Source organism: Python bivittatus, unplaced genomic scaffold (genome assembly GCF_059951505.1).
Source record: "Python bivittatus isolate LINGU-HERP-01145 unplaced genomic scaffold, Pbiv_v1 ctg000480_np1212, whole genome shotgun sequence".
Taxonomy (NCBI): Eukaryota; Metazoa; Chordata; class Lepidosauria; order Squamata; family Pythonidae; genus Python; species Python bivittatus.
The window spans coordinates 40342798-40370531 of record NW_028277075.1 but is presented as its reverse complement, the minus strand read 5'-3'; the positions used below and the strand labels follow the sequence as shown (position 1 = coordinate 40370531).

Genomic DNA, 27734 nt, shown 5'->3' with positions numbered 1-27734 from the left:
TGAGAGACTAGGCACTCCTGGCTCTGGTTTTATTTCAACTGGTTGTTATAACTTTCATAACTTATAAAATTTGATTGCTTGAGGGACTTAACAAAGTGCAGTCATTCCAGTTCTAGGCGTGGACATGTTTAGGCGTGGACATTTCCCTGGATTAAGGTATAGATGCATATATGTGTCTGTTTTATGTTTGTGACTTTTACATATATATTTTGAATGCTTGAGGGCAGGGAAAAATGTTTATTTATAGTGTTACATTAGTCTGGAACAAAATGTTTAGTGTAGCTGTTGCAGAATAATTGGCAAACTAGATTATGGTGACAATTTCTGTTCTGACATACTCCAGATCTCTACATCTCTAGCAATGTATGGTGGAATATTTAGAAATGATATGCAACAGTATCCTATAGTCAGAGAAATAAGCTGTGGAAATTAATATGTTTTATTTTGTTAACCCTCTTCTACAAATAAGAATTCTTAATGTGTTTTGGAATGCAGATGTTGCTGTTGTTTGCTGTTCATTTGCAAATGTTTGTTGGCTTGTGCATGATTTATTACTGTGGGCATAGTTGTCTGATCATAATGAGCTATAGAAAATCTACGCGGTCATTGACAGAAGGTGCTGCAGTGAAAGCAATCAGTCATTTTGGATATAACCTCTGGGATCTTCTTACTCAGAAGCTAAGACTAAAAGCATAATAGGGTAACAGATAAAAGCCAATCAAAGCCCTTGAGGTTTTGAAATAAAATTCCATATAGAACTAGATCTTGATTATGTGCCATGAAGTTGATGGTATCTCTTAGTGACCAGATACAGTAGATAGATTTTCTCCAGGGCAGTCTGCCTCCAACCTGGTCCTTCAGATCTTCTAGCAGTGCATTCATTACCACTGTAATTTAGTCTATCCATCTTGTTGCTGGTTGTTCTCTTTTTCTCTTGCCTTCCATTCTTCCCAGCATTATAGACTCCTCCAGAAAGTTAGCTTCATGTGTCCAAAATATTATGAGTCTGCTCATTTTTTGCTTTGAGTGAGAACTCTGGCTTGAATTCTTCTATGAGCCATTTGTTTGTTTTCTTGGCTATCCATTTTTTTCTCAGGAATATTCTCCTGAGTTCAGCTCAGTTCAATTGAACTCCAAAGTTCAAAAGTGTCAACACTCTTTCTGTCTTGCTTCTTCAGAGCCCAATTTTTGCTTCCAGGAAAACCATTACTTGCATTTGTAGGCATAGACACATTCCAGCATCTGAATATCTTTTCCAGGGCCTTCACAGCTATTGGCAAATGCTAGTTTGGGGCGTATTTCTTGACTGCTGCTTCCTTTACTGTTGATAGTTAATTCTAAAAGGCAGAAGCTTCCCACTACTTGGATATCTTTATTGTCAATTCTAAGGTTGGTTGCTATACCTGTCATTAGTTTGTTATCTTTTTTATATTTAATCTTGGTCCCATTTTTTTATTGTGCTTCTTGACTTTCATTAGTAGAGCTTGCAGATCATTTGCATTTTCAGCTATCAGAATAGTGTCTCAGCATAACACATGTTGTTGATATATTTTTTCCAGTTTGAAAACCACTCTCATCTTCCAACCTGGCTTCCCTCAATATATATTCCACATATAGGTTGAATAAATAAGGGAAGAGCATACAGCTTTGTCTCATTCCTTCCACTGTTTGTTCTGACATACAGTTTGCTTTCCTCTGTTTCTTCACCTTTAGCAGTCTTTTTTCATATTAATCCTTAACAACTTCTTTAATTTCATTCCACAGTTCCTCTGATTCCCTCTCAATGAGGTTCGATTTCAAAGTGATTCCTGGTGTTCTCCTTGAAAATGGTGGGTATATGCTTATCACTGTATCATAGAAACTGATTTGGTTTCATCTTTTGCTTTGACTTGACTTGGAACTTGCACATGAGCAGTTTGTGATCTTTTTCATAGTCAGCCCCTGGCCATGTCTATTATTAAATAAAGATAGCCTCGTGGTTTGTAAGAATATAATCATAGTATGTGGCATAAACCATGCCAAAAGATAATCTCCCCCAACCTTTTGCTGGTTGTTTGTGTTTGAACATTACTGTGGATAATTTCCAGTTTACTTTACTACAAGCACACACTCAGTATTCCCTGTATCCATATCAGAGCAAGCACATATACCACTCAATGAAGCTAGCAAAAATATAGCTTTGTGTTTATTTGTTAAACATCAGCAAACATCAGAAACATTTAACTGGCAAAAGGCAGTCAAGAGCAGAGAAGGAGAAAGACAAACAGCATGCAAAAATTTACATTATTTATATACAGTATCTCTCTATCAGTATATCAACAGCCACAGAACTTTCGAATAGGAGCCACTGGAAACAATACCGTGGGTAATTAGCATAGACAATTTCAAAGGGAGTGGCCTTTGGTGAGTCTAGGCTTTAGCTTTACTATGTACATAACAGCAGCAGAAAAAAGATGGAAAATGGGATACCAGGAGAGCCCTCCATTATTTTGTACCATGAAAGAAGCAGTTTGGTAAAGGGGAATGATGTATCCCTTTCCCCCCTTCTTATTAGCTCCAGGCACTGAATTGTGTTCAGTAATTGGCTGTAACATTGTGCATCATTCCACTGAGCCTCCGTGCGTTTCTTAGCCTGAGAAAGCAGTATCTGGGCAATGGCTTGGTAAATGCGTCTGCACCACGTCAGTTGGGCAGTACTTCAGTTTTCTGTGCCCCTTTTCTTGCATGTCTTTCACACAGTGCACTTTAACATCTATGCCAGTGTTGTCCAAACTTGGCCACTTTAAGATGACTGGACTTCACCTCCCAGAATTCCCCAGCCAGCATGGGAATAAAGTGGCCAAGTTTGGACAACACTGATCTATGCGTTTCATATTGGGTCTAGACTGGTTTGCAACTGCAGTACTAATACATCCTATGTTGTCCTCAAATAACGTCGCTGGTATCAGTTCTTTTATTTTTTTAATTGTAGCAATAGTTTGTGCAGCAAAGTACTCTGCATGCTTGTTCTGCAGCACAGTATGCCTGCGCCCCCGTAAAATAATACACATCCTATAGTTGATTTCCTATTCAATTTCTCTCCACCCCCACCCCAAATCTATATATCCAGTAAGTTTGGGATTATTAGTTACAGGCATTTTAAATTAAAGTCCACAGTTTCTTTTAAGTATCTGCCTATTCTTTTTACTGCTGTTCAGTCTTCTTTTGTTGGCTTACTGACCTTTCTACTTAGCAGTCCAATTGCGTTGATTATGTCAGGTCTACTCACAGATGCAATATATAATAGCTTTCCTACAGCTGTCCAATACTGCTTATTTCTTGCCAACTTGTTTTGTTTTCTTCTTCTGTTCAGTATCCAACTTCCATGGGTGTACAGGTAGTCCTCGCTTAACAACCATTCGTTCAGAGACTGTTCAAAGTTATGGTGGCACTGAACAAATGGTAGTTATGCCCAGTACCCAATGTTATGGCCGTTACAGCAATCTCTGGTCGTGTGATCAAAATTCAGGCACTTGGCAGCCCGCTCAGACGACTGCAGATGCCTTCAACTCCCACCACCTGCCTATCCCATCTATACCCCTTTGGTCACCCTGCACTGCTACCTCTGCCATCCCTGCCACCCTGGGCTCCACTGGCCCTGCTGCCCTGAGCTCCATTGGCCATGATGCCCTGCACTCTGCTCTCCCTGCTGCCCTGGGCTCCACTGGCCCTGCCACCCTCAGCAGACCTTCACCGTCTTCTTCCTCCTGCTGCTGACGAGGTGTGCTTCTGCCTCCTCCTGCTGCTTTCACAAGGCAGCTTCTGGCCATGCCAAGCCTTCTTCCCAAAGCCACATGTGGCCTTGTCCAAATTGCGTACAAGAAGCCTTGCAAGAAAGCTGCACATGATTTGGACAAGGCCACACAGGGCCTTGGGAAGAAGGCCTGGCATGGCCAACAGTTGCCTTGTGAAAGGCCAGGCTGGGTGCACTCATCAGCAGTGGGAGGAAGAAACAGCAAAGGTCCACTGTGGGTGGCAGGGTAAGCAGAGCACAGGGTGGTGGGGATGGCAGAGGCAGCAGATGCAGGGCAGCCAAAAGGGCAGAGCTGGTGGTGAGATAGGTGGGTGGGGGTTGTTCAAGAGGAGGCAGTCACTTACCTTACCGAGGCTTGGGGTTGGGGGGGACTAAGCTGAATGGCTTGGATCAGGGTGGGTCCTCGCCTAACGACTGGTGGGATTCGGTTAACAACGGCAATGGGGACTGCCGGGATTGCTGTTGCTAACGTATGAGGTCACATGATATTACACTTTATGATCGCATCAGTTAGCGGTGGAAATTCTGGTCCAAATTGCCATTGTAACTTGAGGACTACTTGTGCTATACTTGATTCCTTTGCCTCACTGAGGCAACTCAGTGACTTGATTAGATTATATTTTACTTTCATTTTTGATTGTCATTTTTGTCCTTTTTAAAAAAAAATCAGTTCCAGGTTAATGGCTAATATGTCCAAGATGTTTTACTTCCACTTATTTCTTTAAATTGTTTATGATGTCCAAGCTGTCTCTTTTGTCTTCGGCATGTACAATTAGATCGTCAACATAACAGAGAATGTACATATTTCTTCCATTTTTAACTCTTGTAGATAAGCATGGGTCAGTATTTTCTTGTTCAAAACCCATGTTTTGCCATATTTGATTTAATTTATCAAACCATATTTTGGTTGCTCATATATGGATTTTTGCAACTGACACACCACTTTTTCTTTCCGTTTTTTTTTTTTTTAAACCTGTGGTTGGTGCATGTAAACCTTTCAGATCACCATTTGCAGGAAGGCTTCTTAATATCTAAGTGCTCCACATGCAATCTTGTAAGTATTGCTACACTTACTAAAATACTGATGCTTGCATGTTTAGCTACTGGTGCAAAAAACATTTTGTATCATAATCCTCACCCTATTTTTGTGTGTTGTTCATTTTTAGCCCTTTTATGTACATAACAGCAGCAGAATAAAGATTGAAAGTAGGACACCAGGTGATTCCTCCTCTATTTTGCACTATTAAAGAAACAATGTGGTGGATGGGGATGATGGATCTAACAGTTTTCATCTGGACATTTCTGGCATTTTTGTTGGAGAAGGATACTGTATTCTAGGGAGGAAGAAATGTAATTAGCTCCTGCTTTTAAATCCTTGTAAAATTTTCCTGCATCAAAAGGTTTGATTAGTCACACTAACACAAGACTAGCAGAAAGATGATTTAAATAACAGGAATTCTAGTTTTGCCTTTTATTCCACTATCAGAATTCCAGAATTTTATTTTTATATTTTTTCTGTAATGTATGTTTAGATAATGTATTGTTTCATTTTTATCTCCCAGACCATTTTCTGTTTTGATCATAAATTAGAGAAGACAGAAATCTGGGATTTACAGAATACTCTGGTTATAAAATATATTACAAATGCTGGAACCAGATTTAGAAGGTAACTCTGCTTATCTGCATTCTGCTTATAAAACATAGAACAAAGTATTTGGGAGTATTTTAGATTATCATGAAATAATGAGGATGAAGAACTTTATTCCTTCATGCTAGGAGTTCGTATATGGTAGCTGACAAATTTCTCACCACTGGATACAATTAGAATAAGTTATTTTTCGTCATGTCCAACAATGGATTAAAACACTAGTAAAAATGTGGTGAATAAGCTCTTAAATATTACAAATGATTCTTAAATGTTGTAATCACATAATAGCAGTGATAACATAGAATTGAATTGTTCTGAGAATGGGAAGATATCAAAGAAAATCAAATTGTAGTGAAGACTTCTTGACAGAGTTCCTGATTCATTTTCCCAGTGCCAAATTCTTTGGTGTTTTGGACTGCCCAGAGCAGCTTTTTATAGGATTCAAGCAAGCTATAAAGAGGAAGAGGAATCTTCACCTCTTTTCCTTGGTGTACTCAGAACTCTAATAAGTGCAAGTCTGGATTCAGCTCATTATACATTTGGTCTACTACACAAGGCAGTCCATATTTTTCTCAGGATTTTTGTGTACTTGGCTTATTAAGAAATTGTTTCATTCACAGCCTTGCAGAATTCAAGAGTCAGAATTATTAAGGATGGTGGAACATTGGTGTTTTCACAAGTGTTTCTAAGAATAAAAATATATTGCTAATTTGTACTCTAGTAAGTATTTAGAAAGGAGAAATGTATATAGCAGCATCGGACGCAAAAATGTTAAAATCAATATGCAGAAAAAATTCAATATCCATAGCATGTATTGAAAGTGACGCCTTCAAAGAATGATGTTGTTTTGGAAAATCAGGCAGTTAGATTCATACAGTGGTGCTTAAAAGTTTGTGAACCCTTTTGAATGTTCAATATTTCTGCATACATATGGCCTAAAACATTATCTGTTTTCCACACCTGTCCTGAAACTAGATAAAAAGAACCCAATTAAACAAATGAGTCAAAAACTTTATATTTGTTCATTTATTCATTGAGGAGAATGATCCAAAGCTACATATTTGTGCAAAAATACGTGAACTTCTAGGATTATTAGTTCATTTGAAGGGGAAATTAGAGTCAGGGGTTTCAACAAATGGGATGATAATCAGGGTTGAGTGTGGGAGGTCCTGCCTTATTTAAAGAAACAGCATTCTGGGTATTCACAACCTAAGTCTGATCTTCGCAATACAGGTATGAGGAAGTATGTCATAGCTGGAACAAAGGAGATTTCTGAGGACCTCTGAAAAACAGTTGTTAATGCTCACCATGCTGGAAAAGGTTACAGAACTATTTCCAAAGAGTTTGGACTCCACCAGTCCAGTCAGGCAGATTGTGTACAAATGGAAGCAATTCAACCCCATTGTTACCTTCCCCAGGAGTGGTGGACCAACCAAGATCACACCAAGAGCAAGGCATGTAATACTCCAGGAAGTCTGAAAGAAGCCCGGGGTAACATCTAAGGAACTAAAGGCCTCTTTTGCATTTGTGAATGTTAATGTTCATGAGACTACCATCTCCTGAACAACAATGGTGCGCATGGCAGGGTTGCAAGGAGAAAGCCACTACTCTCCAAAAAGAATAATGCTGCCCATTTACAGTTTGTGAAAGACCACATGGATAAGCCAGAAGGCTACTGGAAGAATGTTCTGTGGACAGATGAGACCAAAAACAACTTTTTGGCTTGAATAAAAAGTGTTATGTTTGACGAAAGGCAAACACTGCTTTCCAGCATAAAAACCTTATCTGTGAAACTTGGTGGGGGCAGTATCATGGTTTGGGCCTGCTTTGTTGCCTCTGGATCAGGATGGCTTGCCATCATTGATGGAACTATAAATTCTGAATTGTACCAGGAAATTCTACAAGAAAATGTCAGGATATCTATCTGTGAACTGAAGCTCAAAATAAAGTTGGTCGTGCAGTAAGACAACAACCCCAAACAGTTAAATCATAAACTAAAAAATGATTAAAGCAGAAGAAGGTTAATGTTTTAGAATGGCCAAGTCAGATCCTGACCGTAATACTATAGAAATGTTGTTGAAGGACCTGAAGTGGGCATATCATGTGAGGAAGCCCACCAACATCCCTGAGTTGAAGCTGTTCTGTAAAGAGGAATGGACTAAAATTCCTCCAAGCTAATTTGCAGAACTGATCAACAACGATCAGAAATGTTTAGTTGCAGGTATTGCTGCTCAAGTGGAGTGCACCAGTTACTTGAAGCAAAGGTTCACATACTTTTGCCACACACAAATATATAGCTGGATTATTTTCCTCAATAAATAAAGGAACAAGTATAATGTTTTTGACTCATTTGTTTAATTGGGTTTTCTTTATCTAGTTTTAGGACTTGTGTGGAGAACAGATCATGTTTTAGGTCATATTTATGCAGAAATAACTGAAAGTTCAAAAGAGTTCACAAACTTTTAAGCACCACTGTATGTTACCCCCATCCATATTCCTTACTTTTCAGATCAACATTCTAAGAACAGTAAACTTGTTAATAATTAAAAGTTCTTGGGATATTTTTATCCATATCAGATAAAAGATATGGTTTAATATTACATCTTCATTATCTGGGTGCTGCACCTACGTTCTATAGAGATGTTCATCAGGAAAAATGTCAACATAAAATATGAACATGATGAGATAACTTGTTATATGTTAACTTCTCAAGTCACAAATATCTATATAGATTATTGAAAGTAAAAACTATACAATTTCAACTTTACTATGTATTATTGAATGTGTGCATTGGAACAGAAGGAAATTGTTTCAACGAGGCTAGAGAGATGATGGGCAAATCTATAACCATTTATCATTTTCTGCTAAGATTTTTACAAATTATGTTTATTCTTTAAACTCCACACATTCATCATATTCCTATTTTAAACTGAAACATTCTCAACAGTGCAAGCCTTGCGGTTTTCAAGCCCTAGTATTTGCTTTTCTGGTAAATGCTTCTGCTTTAAATAAAAAGTGAAGACAGAAGAAGGGTATTCTGCACACACAGGGTGTGGACTCTGCTGTTCCCCGTTAAGAAAAATACTTCAGTTAACTGTCCATTAATAGTTAAATTATTAATGCAGTGTCTCTTGTGGAAGAAGCTTTTTAACTGCTTGGTATTCTCCTATATTTGACATCTTAATAGCTCAGATGTATGTTGCATAAGAGGAGACATCTACTAATATAAACAGATTACTGATTCTGAGCTGAGTACTTGGAGCAATCGAATACTTATTTCCATAAAATGTGTTTTCTGTTACCCGACCCAAAGATCATGCACTTGGGAACAGATTGGGATGAATACAGATGGTGAGACAGATACATCATGTTCTGTATCAGTCATAGATTGTAAGCAAAATTTAATGAACCTTAGATAAGGAAAAAACACTTAAAAATTGAGACCGCTTCTGCCTCAATAACGTACCATGGTACAATGGCTATCTTCGGTATAAATCCTAAACAAAGCTGTATATTTTCACTTGCTGTAATAATTAGTGTGACCATCTTGCCTAGTTCATTTGACAATGTGTCACGGAGTATTAGCATTTACAAAAAGAAGGTCCTTACTCTTTGAGAAGTTAATCTAAAGCACAAGAAAGACAAAAACAAGCTGCATATACTGTGGAGAGAGAACTTGGTTCAATTACAAAAAGTATGTTTGAACACAACTGTATTGTTACATGCACAAGCTTTAGATTCATGTATTCTTTCCATTTTTCTTGAGTCTTGCAAGAAGTTTAAAAGCTTAGTTTCCTATTTCAATTAACCATATTTTAATATTATGTTTGAACCCTAAATGCCTTGTCTCCCCACTATGGTTTACAGAAACAAGACAGCTTCATAAAATATTGTTTGAAGTTGTTCCTTTAAATTGTGGTTAAAACTAACTAACCAGTATGGGCATAACACTTAAAGATGTACCAGAAAACAGACCATAAAGCCGAGATACTCATCGCCTGAATAAGACCAAAATGAAAGATTACCTTGATACAGTATTTAGAATATTCTCTTGACTTTTAGAGACACATTATTAAATGTAATTCCTATTCTCTGCTTTAAGTACCTCCTCAGCTATCCTTGATGTACAGCCAGTTATTTTTGGTGCTATAAACACACTTCCTCCTTAGGAGTGATGACTGTATGCAAAAGACTTATTCCAGCTTTCTGTCAAATTGACTGTCCATCAGTTTTGTGAACTACAGTATGTCTCAGAATTTTAAGCTGGCTGGGGAATTTTGGGAGTTGTAGTCCACATGGCTGAAGAAAGCATCATCTTCTATTAATAATTCATTTTTAAGACTCTACGGTTTTACTTGTTTTTTTATGATTTTATCCTTTTATTATAGGACTATCATACCTGGAATGCAAAAATACAGACAACCACTAGACAGCAATGAAGACTAATTTCTGTATGCTAGCATCAGGTGGTTTTATAGATTTTTCACCCTAAATAGGGTATCTTTATTTATTGTAAACCACTGAGATACCTTGCTAATTAGCATGTAAATTTTAAGAAATAAAAACCACAATCTTTTCACATTTCTAATGGTATCAAGTCAGTCACACAGCTAGAGAAAACAGTTTTAATTTTGGTTAAAACCTGGTTGAATTTTACTTGTTTGAATAGCAATATCAGATAACTCACAAATTAAAATTAACTCTTTAATCTGTCAGTCACCAGTTTTGCTAAAATTGGTCTTCTTTTGGGAGCTTGCTGTATAATTGAGATACATGTAGACCTATTCAAATATTTAGGAAGAATATTATATAAACCCTAAGGCAGTTATGTAAAAACCAATTTGTATTATCAAATTTCTTGGTATGAAATGTTTAATTTGTTTGTTTATAGGTTTCCCTTGGCTTTATTTTATGCAACTTTTTATATGTACAGAAGCCAAAGGTTTTAACACATGAAAAATTAAGAGCATCTGTGGTTTTACACATACACAGAGTGGAAAAATGTCCCTGTTTTGATTTGCCTTACATCCAAAAAAGTTGTAAATTTATGAACTGAAAAATTACATTTGGGATTGATACTGTGTGTACAAGAAATTTACATAATCTAGGATAATTGCATGCTATGTATGCTTCATGGAGAACCATGGTAAATCAGCTGCAATTTATTATACTTCTTTAGAGACATTATTTAGTTATGTTACAGTATTAGTGACTGTTGGTTATACCTGACACCCTTTCCCTCTGTACTTCATTCCATTATTTTCTTCTTGTTCATTGCATTGCAGAATGGAGCAATCAGTTAAAATGACATAATTTGAGGCTCACTTTGTATATTCAGTGTATTTTATTCCTGTAAATAGCAAGGTGATATTAATGTATTATATATACTTTATTAGCTTCTTTGTGTCCATTTTGTCTGTTGCATTTCTCACTTGTGCCACACAATAAAAATTGCTCTTATTCTTTCCTTACTCTGCCACTGGAAAATGCCTCTGATGATAGTACACATTTATTTTCCGTCTGCATTAGCTGAGTATAAACTTCTTTGTAATGGAGATAAATATTTACTTTCAACTAGGGTTTCTGTTGTGATGAGTAAATGGAGGAGATAAGGTGAAATTAAATTCCTGTGAAAATAATGTGATATAATATTATTCAATATAATTTTTGCTGCATATCTTGCTAAGTTTTGTTTCCATTGACAAAATGCAAATGCCATTCAGTTTTGTTATTGATTTGGTGCAAAAACAATTGAAATCTAATCCAGGCAGGAAATAACTGAGTTGCTTTTTATTTTGGGGGAAAAAAATGTCGAATGCAGCACATTAAAGAAATGAGAGAATCAATGTTTGCAAAAACTAACTACAAGTTATGTTATTTTGCAGAGACCTGACAATGATTTATTGGAATGCTATTATTTTAGCATGTAACTTGTACCAAGTACTGTATAAGTCTGAAAAGAAAAAGTCAAGAACTTTTAGTTTTGTACCTTATTGTTTTTCCTACAACATAGTATAAGATTATTTGAATTTAAGGCAAATATATTGATATGTCTAACTGTTTATCAACACAAAAGTTTGGATGATATTCTTAAGTAGCATACGTAATTTAGTGGCAAGTCATGATATTTTAACTCTGGTTTTCCCAATGGAAACTGGGAGAAGCCCCCCCCCCCCCCAGTGCTCTTTAGTTCCAGTCTGAAACTTGTGGAATTAATTCTCCAGGTACCCGCTACTTATTCTGTATTGGGTCAACTCTCATTAGGGTCCTAATAATTACACATGGACTATAAATGTGCTGTAGATTTGTTTTCTCTATTCTCCCCAGGCAGACAAGCTAAAGGACAGTGGAGAAATATTTTCAGGCCTCCAAGTCTTTTATCTGTAGCTGTAAAATGGATTGATCTAGAGCAGTGTTTCTTAATTTTTTTTCTCTCAAGACCCCTTCCCATTTTTAAAAATTATGGAGGACACCAAAAGAGCTTTGTTTGTATGGGTTATATTTACTGATATTTACTGTATTAAAAATTAAAATTGACTCATTCACTGCCACTACTGCTTCTCACAATTGTTTGATGGGATTTTAATATTATATTAATTTTCAACATTAATTAAGGCTAACAAATAATTTTAATTTTGTGGACCCCTGAAAGGGTCTTGGGGGGGACCCCTAGGGATCCTAGGACCACCTTTTAAGAAACACTGACCTAGAAAAAAGCAGCATATGTTAATTGAAATGTTGAAAATGTGCTAATTTATTCTAATAAAAATTTGCAAATGAAAGACATTTATGTAGTACCTCAAAAACTTTATTTGGGGATTAATAGGCAAAATTTACAGTCTATCAGAAATTAGTATTACAGGTAGTTCTCAACTTACGACCATTTGTTTAACAATCATTCAAACTTATGATGGTACTGAAATGTGACTTATGACCAGTCCTTGCACTTATGACCATTGCAGCGTCCTGTTGGTCACATGATCAGAATTTGGGTGCTTGGCAATCGGCATGTATTTATTATGGTTACAGCGTCCCAGGGCCATTTGCGACCTTCCCAGGGGCTTCCAACAAGCAAAGTCAATGGGGGAAGCCGTATTTGCTTAATGACCACGTGATTCACTTAACGACCATGGTGATTAGCTTAACGACCGCAGCAAAAAAAGGTCATAAAATCAGGTGCAACTCACTTAATTGTGGTTCTAAGTCAAGGACTACCTGTACTTGAATAAGCAAGCTCTAGATGTGTGCACTCTACTGTATTGCAGTTGTATAGCCATCTATTTAACAGCTGACACCAATCACTTTGCAGCCCTTGGTTTTGTTTTTTGCTGATTGATTTAAGTAATTATTATATCTCCACTGAAATTGATGACTACTCTGGGGCTTGAAGATATACATATGTAACAAGTCATTATGTACACAAAGCAAGAACTATGGTTGCGTTTTTGCTAAAATACAATGTGATAAATAAGATGTATGTTTTAACAGTTCATCTTGCATTCTGCAAATAGTTACTACTGATAAAACTACATTTACCTAGTTCAGTGTAGATGCTTTTAAAACAAGGAATTACAGTTAGGAATAGAATATTAATGATCTTATACTACAAAAGCCTTTTTGAGCACTTGTGGGAATAGTTGAGTGCCTTTTGGAATTCAGTTTGTAATTGTAGAATCTTAATGGCTCATTCCCTAGTTAGGAACCTTGCAATGTATCCTTCATTTATCATGAGAATAACTCTTAAAATGTCACATGTCCATGTTTTTATCTGAACCATTTGTCAGTTATGGAACAGTTCTTAGGCATTGTGCTAGCTTTGCAATCTTTCTACATTTGCTTTTTGCATTTTTATGCCTTGAAGTTAGAGGCTTGCAAAACATTGTGGCATAGGACAGTTTAACCAGCTCTACTATTTCATTTGCAAGCACAAAACAGAGTGCCACAAAGCTTATTTTATTTTTATATTCTTAAAGCATTGAGCAAGCCATATTTATACAGTGCTTGCATATAGATTTCTCACATTCAAGTGTGGAAGTGGGACCACACTATCTCTCCACCAATGTGAGCAAGCTTATCTGCAAAGAGTCCTAATGAAAGACCAAGTCAGCAGCCAGAAACATACTCTGATCATGGTCTGAGGATTCAAGTATTCACAGGTAGATCATCAGCTAGTCCAGGTTCAGAGTGATAAAGTTTCAGGAGACAAGAGTTGCAATGTTTTGGCCACATAGAGTCCAGGTAGAATCAGTTGTTCCCAAAGGAGATGAGCTGGCCAGCAGTTGCCCTGATAGAAGACAGTCGCTAGGCGGGAACTAATTAGAGATGAAGCTCTTGACAGGCAAGGAGGTGAACCAAATGTCATTATTCTGCCCTCTAAAGTGCATAGTGGATCTGGGATTGGGATTCTTGTCAGCTGACTGCCTACTCAGCTGCTCTAAAAGAGTACTGGCAGAGTCAGGCTCAGATGGTTGATTACACACCAATTCTTGAAGGTGCCATCTGTCCAGCATACCTGAAGCAGGCTTTCCAGCATCAGATTCCTTGGAGTCCAAGTTGGGCATGACATTAGCGGGTGACTGCATTACATGAAGATCCAACAAAGATTTGCTAACAAGTAAAATTCCCAACTTAGTCAATCACGCTCAGTATGGAACTGACACTAGAGCATGACATCAGGATTAGTCCTGAAGAATGGTCCAATGATCCTAGCTAAAAGTAGACTTAATACTAATTAAGTCTACTAAGTAGACTTAATGTTAGTTACACGCTGGGTAGTTTACAGTAGATTATGTGGGCTTCATTTAATAGAATATAACCACTTGAGTCCTTGTTGACATTAGAGTTATGTTATTAGGGCTGTGCAGTGCTGCTGATTAGAAGGTAAAAAGGTGTTTTGGAACATGGATGAGTGTGTGTGGTAGCAAGTCTTGGCAACTCACACTGATGATGTCATCTAGCCTAGTACTAAAACATCTGCAAGAAAAATAAGGTCAGAGAACATAAAAATCCAACAGTCTTGGCAACTCCTTAAACCAAATGGCTCTTTTCTCAGGACTGAATTTCAGCTGCCTAGGGTGGATGTGTATGATCTTGGGAAAAGATGCAGCTGCTTTAAAGAACAGTTGATATATGTTACATGAGTGCCCCATCTGTTTTGAAGCACCTTTTCCCTTTTGAACCCAAAGCACTGCACCACCCTGACATATATTATTTAAAGTCTTTAGATCTGTGTATATTGCTGCTGCATTTCCAAGCCCAATTCAAAAACTGAGAGTTAACTTTTAAAACGTTCAATTTCTGTTTTCTTTAGCTTTCAGCTGAAAGTATATTTTAAATTATATATGCCATTTTATGTAAGCATTGGATTTAGCTTGTTAAAATTTGTTCAAAATATATGCAAATCTGATTTATTATTTTAGGAACGTTATATTGGTATGGGAGTATATGTTTTGTATTTCAAGCTGCCTTAAGAAGTCTGCATTCTTAAAAACATCTAAACAGTGCATTAAATGATTTAATAAAACCCCCAAAATTGAACAGAATAAAGACCCACCATGTTATAAAACTAAATCATTAAAGCCAGCCACAAATGTTCTAGACAGCTCCAGTAATGGAGATGCCTCCTATGTAAAATTAATTTGTGACAGATATGAGCAACTTTGTCTGCTGAATGTTTTGTAAATGTGCAGTTAATTTGCTATTAAGGGTTCTGTCATACCTCTTTGGAGCCAAGTATAGTGCGGCCAATAGTAACTCGGAAAAGGATCATGAGGTGTTGCAACAGTGGGGAAAATAAGTGTTGTCACCATCATGTCTACAGATTAAGCTTGATTTCCTAATCTGTCTGTGTTTGGATTTAAGTAGTATCTTCCATCTTCAAAGAGCTGTCTGGGCTCTCCTTTCATAAATATTCAGTTGACTCTCCTTATACACAGTGACCCGTCCACATTAATTATAATATGCTGTAATTCTTTGTAAAAGTGTTGTTTTTTTTAATTGGACTTGTTTAGTTTTAATGGCCCAGAATCTATTTTAAGGAAAGGAAACAATGCACTGATGTCTTCTGTATGTCAGAAACCAGCTTCCTTATTAAAAAAAAAAAATAGTTTGAACGTTCTTTTCAGTCATGCCACTTTTCTTCAAACACAAATGCCTCTAATTACTAGCATTTGGATTGTATTTTCCACTCAGCAATTACTTAGTTTCCTTTGAAAAGTCACAGAAAGGCAAGAAATTCTCATGATAACTGAAAGATGGCAAAATTCTACGCAGATGTAAACCAAAAATATACTTGAACAGAGAAAACTAGACCAAACTAGATATGCTTTTTAAAGTGATTATTTAATACTTAATGAATATACAAACAGTATCAAGAGCACTAATACACAAATATAACAATTTTTTATTTATCAACAAATTAGTAATGCAACTTGCATAATAAAATTTAAAAAATATTTTCTGATTTCCACTGAATTGTTAAGGGATTCATTTTGTGATGGCAATTTGCAATAAGGTAGAATTCTGGGCTTTGCAGTTGGCTACAAGGGGAAATGTTCCTTATTGCAGAAAGTGTCAGGTTCAGCCCAAGAACAACAATGAGGTGATCCAGTACAGTTCAGTTCTTTTATTAGCTTGCTCCTAATAGACAGAATCTCACCAGGCTAAACCTATGCTAAAGCAACTAGTGAATAAACCCTGTGAGACTCTAGGGAGGGGCAGCCTCGTCCTCTTCATCTTCCCACACTCTTGTTGTGGGCTGAGGAGGTGCTTGCTCTGGAATGCCTCTTCCCCCTCCTGACAACCTTGAACTTCCATTCCAGAATCTTCCCCGCTCATGCCCTCCATTACAGAAAGTTACTTTTTCCAGATTTGGAACACAGGTAGTCCTCTGCCTTGGATAGCAACTGTTCACAAATACAACAGTAATAAATGGTATAAAAAAATCATTTTCTGACCAAAGCAGCATTTAGGATAACAAAAGCCTTCAGGGTGTAACTAATTAAGGTCTGGTCAGTTTCAGGCAGCAGCCTCAGCCAGCTGGAGAGTTCTAATCAAGCATTAAAGTCACAGAACTGAGCATGTTAACTTACTGTTAGCACTTTTTAGGGAAGTGCTGTGCCATGGAGAAAAGCAGCTTAGGAAGAGATAGCTTGTTTAAGCAGTCTCTTTGCCCTCTCTGAGGGCAAAAAAAAAAGGGGGGGAAGGGTCAGGCACAGGACACTTTATGAGAGAACTCTGAATGAGAGGACAGCAACCAGCAATCTTTGCAGCATCTCTCTCTCTCTCATGCTGATTGAGAGATGAAAAAATTCTATGTAGATGTAAACCAAAAAATATACTTGTGCAAAGAAAACTAGACCAAACTAGATACACATTTTAAGGTGATTATTTAATAATGAATGTACAAACAATATTAAGAGCACTAATATACAAATATAACAACTTTGTATTTATCAACAAATTAGTTTGCTTAGTGACCGTGTCACTTAGCCGTTTTGCTGGAACCGATTGCACTCACTAAACGAGGACTACCTACATGGTATGCTTTTTGTACTGCAAGAAAAGCCAGGAACAATGCTCGTATGTTTGACTGGCTTAACCCTATTTTCTTGAAAAAGAAAAACAATAATTAGGCGGTCCTATGCAGTTCAGTTCATACTATTCTAAAAAGTAAAGATTACTCTCCTGTAAAATGTCTCATGTTTCCATGATAAATGTTACCTCAGCCACAAGCACTGAGGCTTATGTTATAGCCATGATGTTATGGTATAGCCATGAAATTAGGAACCCCTCACCTTATGGCCTGGTTTGTCATGAGTATGATTACAATATGTTTATTTGCTTGCCTTGACTTTGATCTCTGTTGCTGGTTACATTGATACAGCCCTGCTTTTGTTGCTGCTGTTCTCCTGTTTCTAGTTTAATGTTCTGCCGTTTCGGTTAGGCATCTCTGTTACACTTTATTTTCCTGCCTTTTGCTCACTTCTTAGGTTATAATGTGTCTTTACTCTTTTTCAGATATTTAGATCTAGGGATCTGTAAAACCTTTGTTTTCCTTTGCCCTTTGTGGTTGGCAGTCCACAGGCCTGACAGCTGAAATACACCAGGGTTGTGATTGGTGGCCATATGTTTCTGAGTAAAGCTTCACATCCCCACCAGATCCTGTTTCTGCTTGGGTGCTAATGTTTACGCATAATTCTGTCCAGTTTTCCTTCCAGGTTCCTTTTGTCTGATAGACTTAATCTTCTAGTTCTGTATGGATCTTACAGAAATATGCATGCTAGGCTATATTTTATCTGGCTAAAAGTATTTTTTATCATTTATTCAGTATCCCTTTTCATTGTTCACCAATCCTTTCTATTCCTTTGCATGTTTAGAATATACTAGTGCTTCTGGTTCTCCTTTTTCTTCTAAAATGCTGGCAGCTGCCTAGCTGGAATAGTGGAACTTCCCATCCAACGTGATTTTATTTATAGTACTCAAACAAATTAATGGAGCCGGTAAATAGAACAAAATACACTGAAGATATGTATTTAAAATGTACCAAGATTCTTGGGAATTTAGAAAAGTTACTTTGCTAATACCATCTGTAATTTTTTTAATTAGAATAGTTTTAGCTTGAACACACTCCCAATCAAACTTAAGGTTTAGAAATTACGTTACTAGTTTTTGATGACCTCTCTTGTTTGATACTAAAACTTTTTGCAGATCATTTTGCTCATTATCATAGATGTCCAAGACATGTTAAGATATAGATACGTATCATTTTGTCTAGTATTTGAGACAGATATTTCCCATGTCTTTCTTTAAGTATTACTTTATTTTTTTCCATATATGATATATATGTTTTAATAGTAATTGCTATAAAAAGAATAGTGGAACTTCCCCAGTATCCTCTTTGTTCCACAGATTCTGTTCCATATAGAAAGAGGAATGATTTTCTTGTGTATGATCAATACTAATTATAACAACTACAATTATGTACTTAAATTGATCACAATTATTTGCAAGGCATGATCCTGTGTGACAAATGGGAGGGGGCTATAATTTGGATATGTCATTATCAATACAGGTTTAATAAAGATGTGCTGTTTATATTTATTTTGGATTATTTATAATGTAAGTTCCTCTTTGAGACTTAATCAGATTTCACCTTCCCTGGTCTGGGGATCTTAATTGGAGGAGTTACAGTATCCTAGTTCAATTTGTCTGTAAGTTTTTTGCCTGTGACTTTAGCAGGGGAATATCAGTATTATCCTGCATGGAGCATAAGATCTTACTGTAATTTTACTGACAATCAGCATAATTTTAAAAAAAGTTATATGTATTGTTCATTTGTGTGTGTATGTCTTGCTATGTACACCAGCATTCAGCAAATGCATATAGCACAGCTTATTTCTTAAGCTGAGTTTTCTTGTCAAGATCATAGCTGATAAGCAGTCAGTAGGATAAATTGCTTAAATTAATTCCTGTATTGCTTCTCCCCTGTTTGAATATTTTCTCTGAAAATAATAATTTCGAATGACCAAATTTTCCATCTCCCAATTCTTTGAGTCGATTTGAAATGTATGCAAGGTTGATCTATTTGGACATCAGGATGTAATAAATATGGACATATTTATATTTCTGTTTGCACACAGGGAACTGCTGACCAGTCAGAGTTTGCTCTTCCCAGTCAGAATACAGAGAACCATCAAACAATCATTGCTCATTTGTTGGCCAGTAACAGAATGCCTTGTCCTGTCTCCCAGGTTTCCCTGCTTCTATTCTTCATGAACATAAATGAGAATAAATTACTAGGGTTTCTCCATGTTTCTGTGCTTACCATGGTGGCAAACCTCTGTAGTCTTCAAACTTTCTAATACTGGAATGCTGACAGTTCTCCAGCCTGACCATAACCTAGGAATTGGGGGGAATCAAGAATCCCCTCCAGCAAGAGTACAGATTGCCCTTTTGAGAATAACAAGATTTTTCTGAAGTGTCTTTCTTGGGAGGTATTTCTAAATATCTCCACACCAGCATAGGGATAAAGTAACACCTCTTGGAACTGTAAACCCAGTTATAATCTCATGAGATCAGCAGGAGGCTGTCATCCTTCAAGGTAAGCCTGGTCAATAAACAGGTATGGCAGGAATGCTCTTTACTGTAGTAAGGTGGAATAATGGAAATTAAAAGCTTGTCCAAGTTTCTCTCTGCATCATCTTATATGAAATAAAATCAAGCTAGGATTATTTCGAGTTCCTTTCTCACACTTCCCTGTTTCTCAAAACTCTCTTCTTTTCTGCAAGTCCCCGTTAACTTCTCATTTATTTCTTTCCCATCCCCTCTAAATTCCTTTACAGGGGCTCATAGTACAAGTACTGGGACTGGAACTGCATTGTTATCATGAAGGTCCCCTCCCCCAAATATTTAGAACCTTTATATAATTTGTCGCTCAGTTTTATGTACTATAGTTGCAGAGCTATTATTTAAAAAAAAACCACATGCAGCCATTTTTTTTTTTTTTTTGATTTAGTAAAGAAATGTCCAAATTCTCTGCTTCTCCAACCGTTCTGGCTTTTATTTGTTTAGTGCCATGTACATATTCCACCCAAACTTGTTTTTCAGATGACACATGTTCTCTGTTTTCTCTTAGCTATTAAAGAAGCCCCATGAGCTTTCTTGGCTTATTTATTCTTATATCTTCCAAGCAGAACTAACAGCTGTTGTGGAGACAGCATCAAATTTAAGGCTAGGGATTTTACCAAGACAATCCAGTTGTGAAGCCTAGTCATGTCATGTTTGGTGGGATTAATCACAATACATTTTGTGGTGAACTATTTTATAAATACAGACTGTGTTAGCACAGTGGAGGGCACACTTGCTTCCATTCATAATATTGATTTGGTGTTCAGCATATGTACCAGTTCCTGAATCAAGCTTTGTAATATTTTATCCATTTCTAAGGAATACTGAAACAGTAATTTACCAGTGAATAAAACAACTGAAACACAATCCAGAGGAAGTTATAAAGTTAAATTCTGTTGAGTTTTCCGGGAATCATCTAGGCTGGTAAGTTACTGAGATAGTTCTATTAGAAAGGTCTGCTTTTACCCTAGGATGAGAGAGATCACAGATAAATCACAAAGTCATTGAGAGTTAGGCAGCATACACATTTAATAAATTATTATTGTTGGTTGCACAGTCATCCAGATGTTTAGACTGGATTTGGCATTTTTATCCACCTACTGAGTCCTTCCCAAGGACCTGGGATCTGCAGATGTTGTTGTTCGATGGTGCTAAAGGTATTGTCACAACATTCCATGCTCATCTATGCTCCCTGGTAAGTAGAGTCTGTTAACATTGCTGCATGGATGAAGAGCATGATTCATTGTCATTATTTTTTTGGTCTTCCTATCCAGGGCTTCTAGTTCAGTTTGAGTCCAGTACACTATTCCAGCTGTATATCTAGTGACTAGAATTGCCCAGGTGTTAATTGCTTTGATGGTATTTCCTCCACTGAGTTTGGACTTTAAGATGATCTTCACTCTCATGATGTATTCACTACTAACCTTCTTCTTGACTTCAGTGTGCTTGATGTTGTCAGCTTGAAGGATGCCCTGGTATTTGTAGTGATCTTCTTCATCCACACTCTTGATGTTATTTCCAGTGGGCATCTTGATTCCTTCAGTTTTCACTATTTTTCCCCTGTCGATGGTAAGGGTGGAACATTTGTCCAAACTCCATTCCAATATCTTGGCTGTATATTTGGACAATGTTGAGCAGTGATTCCATTTCATATGGTGTTTTTCCATACAGCCAGATCGTCCATGTAAAGGAGGTGGGATAGCCTGGCAGATGTTTTTGATGTTTAATAGCCATGGCTTGACTTATTCAGTACTGTTGATAGAGGTATCAGTGCAGCAACACATAGTGGTGATAGTGAGTCGCCTTGAAAAATTTCTCTCTTGATGTTAACCTCTCCCAGTCTATCACCGTTGATCAGTAACTGTATCTTCCATTGTGCCATTGATCTTTGCACAAAGCCTCTGATGTTTCTACTGACACCTATTATTTCTAGGCACTTGATTATCCAGTCATGTGGCAGGGAATTGAATGCCTTCTTGTCATCAATCCAAGCTACATTCAAATAGGTCTTCCTTCTCTTGCAGTTTTCTAAATTCATCTTGTCAATTAGGAGCTGATCTTTTGTTCCTCTGCTGTTCAGCAGTTTCCTTTCTGTTCAGGTGGAAAGAACTTGTTTTCAACTAGATGCTGTTGGACTGCATCAGCTACCACACCAGTTAGCAATTTGAAAGTTGTTGGTAAGCATGTAATTGGCCTGTAGTTGCCTGGTGCTGCCCTTTTTGTTGGATCTTTCATTATCAGATAGGTTTTGCCAGATGTTAACCAATTTTCAGTTTCACCTCCTTGCAGTATCTTGTTATACTGATGGCGTGCAGACCAGTCAGATGTTTCAACCAAAAACCATGCAGTTCATCTTCACCTGGTGCTGACTAATTCTTGATCTGCCTTGTCCTTTTCTCCACCATTTCTGCTGTTATTACAAGTTCTTTAATTTTGGCTTCTTTTTTTATTCTTATCCACCCCCTTTATCCAAGCTTCATTCTTGTATTTCTTTGGGTTGTCCCAGAGCTGAGCCCAGAACTGCACTGTTTCTTCTTTGCCAGGTGTTGACTGGTTCATTGCAGTCTCTCCATTGATGGATTGGTAGAAACATTTCTGACTTGACTGAAACTGGAGATTCTGCCTATAATGTGCAATTCAAGTTTCATATTGCTGATCTTTTTGGCTATGGCTGTTATTTGCTCCTTTATTATTTCCAGTGCTTTCTTGATCCTCCTTGTTTCTAGGTGATATTTCTTGATCAGGTATTCTTTGGTCTTTTTGTTGTTTATCTTCTTTTCTTTCATCTGTTCTAGCTTGCTTGCATCTGATCTTAGCAGGCTGATCTTATTTTCCAACCTGATCTTCCATTTTGGTGGTGCACTGTTTGGCTTTTTTTCATGTTTGCATCCAAGGTATTCAGTTATAACTGCAGCCATGCTGTACATTAGTTGGTTTGTTTCTTGCAGTGAGCTGGTGCTTATATTCGATATTATAGTCCAAACTGTATTATTATTATTATTATTATTATTATTATTATTATTATTTAGAAGTCTTTGTTCTTTCTGAGGAGAAGGCAGAGGAGAGGGTGCCTGGTTTGGGAATGAAAACAATTCAATAGCTATGGTGGCTTCTTCTACTGCTGAGTCCCCCTGGTTTGCGTCTACAGTCTGAGCTACTTCTGTCAATATTTCATCATCATCATCATCATCATCATCATCATCATCATCATCATCATCGATGTACTGTATAACTAATAAGAGTTTTTAAAGTCTGAGATATGGCAATTCTTCTTGAACATCTAATTGTGTAGTTTAACTTTTGTAGATACCATGTCTTGGTATAACATGTTTTGGGTTTTCTTTGCCCTCTCCTTTGCTCTTGCTGGTATTATTTGCATTCTATTACATATCTATAGTAAATGTTTTAAGGTATGAATTGAGGTTTGTTAATGGATTTTTGCTCATAATTCTCAGATAAATGCAGCAAGTGTTAGTTTGTGTCTATATGACTGCATACTTTTTATTCTGACTTTTTCAACCAGTTTTCAGGGTAGTTTGTTCGTTTATTGTTTTTGTATACTGGCATACTCCGAAAATACAGGCGGTTTACATAAAATAGCTGTTGTATTGTTATTACAACTGTGTTTTCTTAAAGTTAATGCATTATAATACATCTAGGAAAGATTATATTGAAATAAAACAGAGTCTCTAGCTTATGTCTTCTTGAATAAAAAAATATTTCTTTGTTCATTTAGTCCTACAAATAAGGACATGTTGTAGCAAAAGTAAATTGGAAGCAAGGCTTCAATAAAATTGGACATACACATGATGTAACCAATAATGTGGTGTGGGATTTGTGTGTGTGGTGGTGAGGGGATTACAAGCTATGATGAGTAAGTTTTTATGTCATTTTTAAGCCCCCAAAACCAAAATACTGTATAACTTAGTGTTATATAACAACTATACAAAATTAAAAAAGCAATCTACACAAGCTGTTTTCCCTGGGTATAAGTGTCACTTATGTTGGAAAAAAACTCAGAAAACATTTTTCAATAACGGAATCACTTTGCTATGATCCATAGTTTCTGGAAAAGAAGTTTTAGGGAACTGTCATTACTTTTCTGGGAAAACATATTCATCTCTGGAAAGATTCTAACTTGGTGCAACCCTTTTTAATCAGAACAACTAATTGTACAGACAATTGTACCCAGTGGTTTAGCTCTTTAGCTATGTTGTCCAAATCCATGGTGCTTTGAACTTTTGGGAACTATAGTCCCAGCACATCTTGAAATTGCCAAATTGAAGATTTATCCAATGTATCTTCTACTAAAAATGAACTCTGTAGTATGAGCATAGTCCCTCTCCATAAATGGAAATGTTTTAATTTAAACAAATACAATTCTCTTTGAAGCTGATAGTATCAAATGGACTTAAATCGACAGAACTGCAGTGTGAATTGGGCTAGTTATGTGGAAAGAACCATAAATAAACAAACAAAACCTTGTAGTTAAAGTAATAGGTAAAGCACTAAATGGATCAGAAGAAAATGATTTTAAAATTGAAGAAACACCAATAAATTGTGCTACTACTCTGTTAGCCGAAAATGCCAAGGAACTGCAAGCTCTAGTAATAAAAGCCAATTTTTTGTATTGACAAATTATATTTCTTTATCCGGAAAGGTAGCCATGTTAATCTTTGCAATATAAATAAGAGATTTTTGGCATCTTAACAACTGATGCATTTATAGTTGCATAAACTTTCTATAATTCAGGAAACTTATTCAGTGATAAATTAATTAGTCTTTAGGATGCAGGTTGTTCTCCCTGTTCTGTGGGCAGGTAACACAGAGTTAACTTTATCCTCATTCTTCATCTGAATGATTTAATCTTGATACAATCATTTCGTTGACCTTGCTGTGGTTATTAAAGCAAAGATTTGTAGAAAAGAATATGGTGTTTTTTTTCTGTTTTGGATTGCAGACTTCAAAGCATTCCATGGTTATGCTAAGATGAAAGCTGAAGCATCCCTCTGTTCACTGAACAAATTGAATTATATTGATTTTTGTTGATTAGTTTTTGTAATTATCTCTTCTTAGGTTTGGGTGTAATAAAAAATCAGTGTAAATGGCAGACAGAAGGATTAGAATTAGTCAAAGGGATTAGTGAGTCCTCAGGGAATCTTCAATAGTTATTCTTTTGTTTGCAACAGATGTTCTAGATTGTGCTTGTAAGAGCTAAAGCTGGCAGGTGGACTGAGTACTGCTCAGGCCAGTGTTAAACATTGAGCAATTGCATGGTGTTTTCCAGATTGAGAAAAGAATGGCCAAAAGTCTATTGATTTGAAAGAGCAAGGAAAAAAGTGTTGGAATTTAAACTCGGGGGCTGACAGATATGTAGGATTTGATTCTTGGGTTTGACAGTAGGCAGATTTTCTGCATCTATAGATCTTCCTTTTTGTTTTCAATAATGCAGCCTCTCAGGATGAAATGAGTAAACTTTCATAGGTGTGTGCTCCTCACCATGGTGATGCCAATATGCTGCAACTTCATGCATTGTAATTGTTGTTGTTCAGTCGTTAAGTCGTGTCCGACTCTTCGTGACCCCATGAACCATATTGCGCCAGGCCTTCCTGTCCTTCACTGCCTCCCTGAATTTGCTCAGTTTCATGCTCATTGCTTCAGTGATGCTATCTAACCATCTCATCCTCTGCTGTCCTCTTCTCCTTTTGCCTTCAATCTTTCCCAGCATCAGGGTCTTTTCCAAAGACTCCTCTCTTCGCGTTAGGTGACCAAAGTATCTGAGCTTGAGCTTCATTATCAGTCCTTCCAATGAGCAATCAGGGTTGATTTCCTTTAAGATTGACTGGTTTGACCTCCTAGCAGTCCAGGGGACTCTTAAGAGTCTTCTCCAGCACCACAGTTCAAAGGCATCAATTCTTCGGTGCTCAGTCTTCTTTATGGTCCAGCTCTCACAGCCATACATTATTAGTGGAAAAACCATAGCTTTGATGAGGATCTTTGTCGGCAAGGTGACGTCTCTGCTTTTTAATATGCTATCTAGGTTTGCCATAGCTTTCCTCCCAAGGAGCAAGCGTCTTGTAATTTCATGGCTGCAGTCTCCGTCTGCGGTGATCTTGGAGCCCAAATAAATGAAGTCTGTTACTGCTTCCATTTCTACCCCTACTATTTGCCAGGAATTGATGGGTCCAGATGCCATGATCTTAGTTTTTTTAATGTTGAGTTTCAAGCCAGCTTTCGCACTCTCCTCCTTCACCCTCATCAAGAGGCCCTTTAGTTCTTCTTCACTTTCTGCCATTAGGGTGGTATCGTCTGCATATCTGAGGTTATTGATGATTCTTCCTGCAATCTTAATTCCGGCTTGTGATTCTTCCAACCTGGCATTTCTCATGATGTACTCTGCATATAGGTTAAATAAGCAGGGTGACAGTATACAGCCTTGTCGTACTCCTTTCCCTATTTTGAACCAATCGGTTGTTCCGTAACTGATTCTAACTGTTGCTTCTTGGCCCGCATACAGATTTCTCAGGAGACAGGTAAGATGGTCTGGTACCCCCATCTCTTTAAGAATTTGCCAGAGTTTGTTGTGATCCACACAATCGAAGGCTTTTGCATAGTCAATGAAGCAGAAGTAGATGTTTTTCTGGAACTCTCGTGCTTTCTCCATGATCCAGCGAATGTTGGCAATTTGATCTCTAGTTCCTCTGCCTCTTCGAAACCCAGCTTGTACATCCGGTAGTTCTCGGTTCACGTACTGCTGAACCCTAGCTTGTAGGATTTTGAGCATAACCTTGCTAGCATGTGAAATGAGTGCAATTGTGCGATAGTTTGAGCATTCTTTGGCATTGCCCTTCTTTGGAATTGGAACGTAAACTGACCTTTTCCAATCCCGTGGCCACTGTTGCGTTTTCCAAACTTGCTGGCATATTGAGTGCAGCACTTTAACAGCATCATCTTTTAGTATTTTAAATAACTCAGCTGGAATACTGTCATCTCCACTAGCTTTGTTGTTAGCAATGCTTCCTAAGGCCCACTTGACTTCACTCTCTAGGATGTCTCGCTCAAGGTCAGTGACCACACCAGCATGGACATCAGGGACATTAAGATCTTTCTTGTATAGTTCTTCTGTGTATTCTTGCCACCTCTTCTTAATCTCTTCTGCTTCTGTTAGGTCCCTGCCTTTTTTGTCCTTTATCATGCCCATCTTTGCACTAAACGTTCCTTTGATATCTCCAATTTTCTTGAAGAGATCTCTAGTCTTCCCCATTCTATTGTTTTCCTCAATTTCTTTGCACTGTTCATTTAAGAAGGCCTTCTTATCTCTCCTTGCTATTCTCTGGAAATCTGCATTCAGTTGCTTATATCTTTCCCTTTCACCCTTGCTTTTCACATTCCTTCTTTCCACAGCTATTTGTAATGCCTCATCAGACAGCCATTTTGCTTTCTTGCATTTCTTTTTCCTTGGGATGGTTTTAGTTGCTGCCTCCTGTACAATGTTACACACCTCCGTCCATAGTTCTTCAGGCACTCTGTCTACCAAATCTAACCCTCTAAATCTATTCATCACCTTCACTGTGTATTCACAATGAATATGATCTAAGTCATATCTGAGTGGTCTAGTGGTTTTCCCTACATTCTTCAATTTAAGCCTAAATTTTGCAGTAAGAAGCTCATGATCTGAGCCACAGTCAGCTCCTGGTCTTGTTTTTGCTGTCTGTATAGAGCTTCTCCATCTTTGGCTGCAAAGTATGTAATCAATCTGGTTTCGGCATTGACCATCTGGTGATGTCCATGTGTAGAGTCGTCTCTTGTGTTGTTGGAAAAGAGTGTTTGCTATGACTAGCTTGTTCTCTTGACAGAATTCTATTAGCCTTTGCCCTGCTTCATTTTGTGCTCCAAGGCCAAACTTGCCTGTTATTCCGATTACTCCTTGACTTCCTACTTTAGCATTCCAATCCCCTATGATGAAAAGGACATCTTTTTTTGGTGCTAGTTCTAGAAGGTGTTGTAGGTCTTCATAGAACCGGTCAACTTCAGCTTCTTCGGCATCAGTGGTTGGGGCATAGACTTGGATTACTATGATGTTGAATGGTTTGCCTTGGATACGCACTGAGATCATTCTGTCGTTTTTGAGGTTGTACCCCATTACTGCCTTTCCCACTCTCTTAT

General features: G+C 37.3%; 1 protein-coding gene across 3 annotated transcripts in view; it reads left to right on the top strand.

The window, feature by feature from the left end:
* LDLRAD3 (low density lipoprotein receptor class A domain containing 3) overlaps positions 1 to 27734 on the top strand; it is a 164425-nt gene that overhangs the window by 24670 nt on the left and 112021 nt on the right. For 2 of the 3 annotated variants that reach the window (XM_088145773.1, XM_088145772.1), the window contains exon 2: positions 1765 to 1829. The exons of the other annotated variant lie outside the window; for it this stretch is intronic. In XM_088145773.1, coding sequence (XP_088001899.1) covers positions 1784 to 1829 — 46 coding nt within the window. In that variant the 5' untranslated portion in view covers positions 1765 to 1783. The remainder of the gene's footprint in view (positions 1 to 1764; positions 1830 to 27734) is intronic. 3 annotated transcript variants of the gene reach the window in all.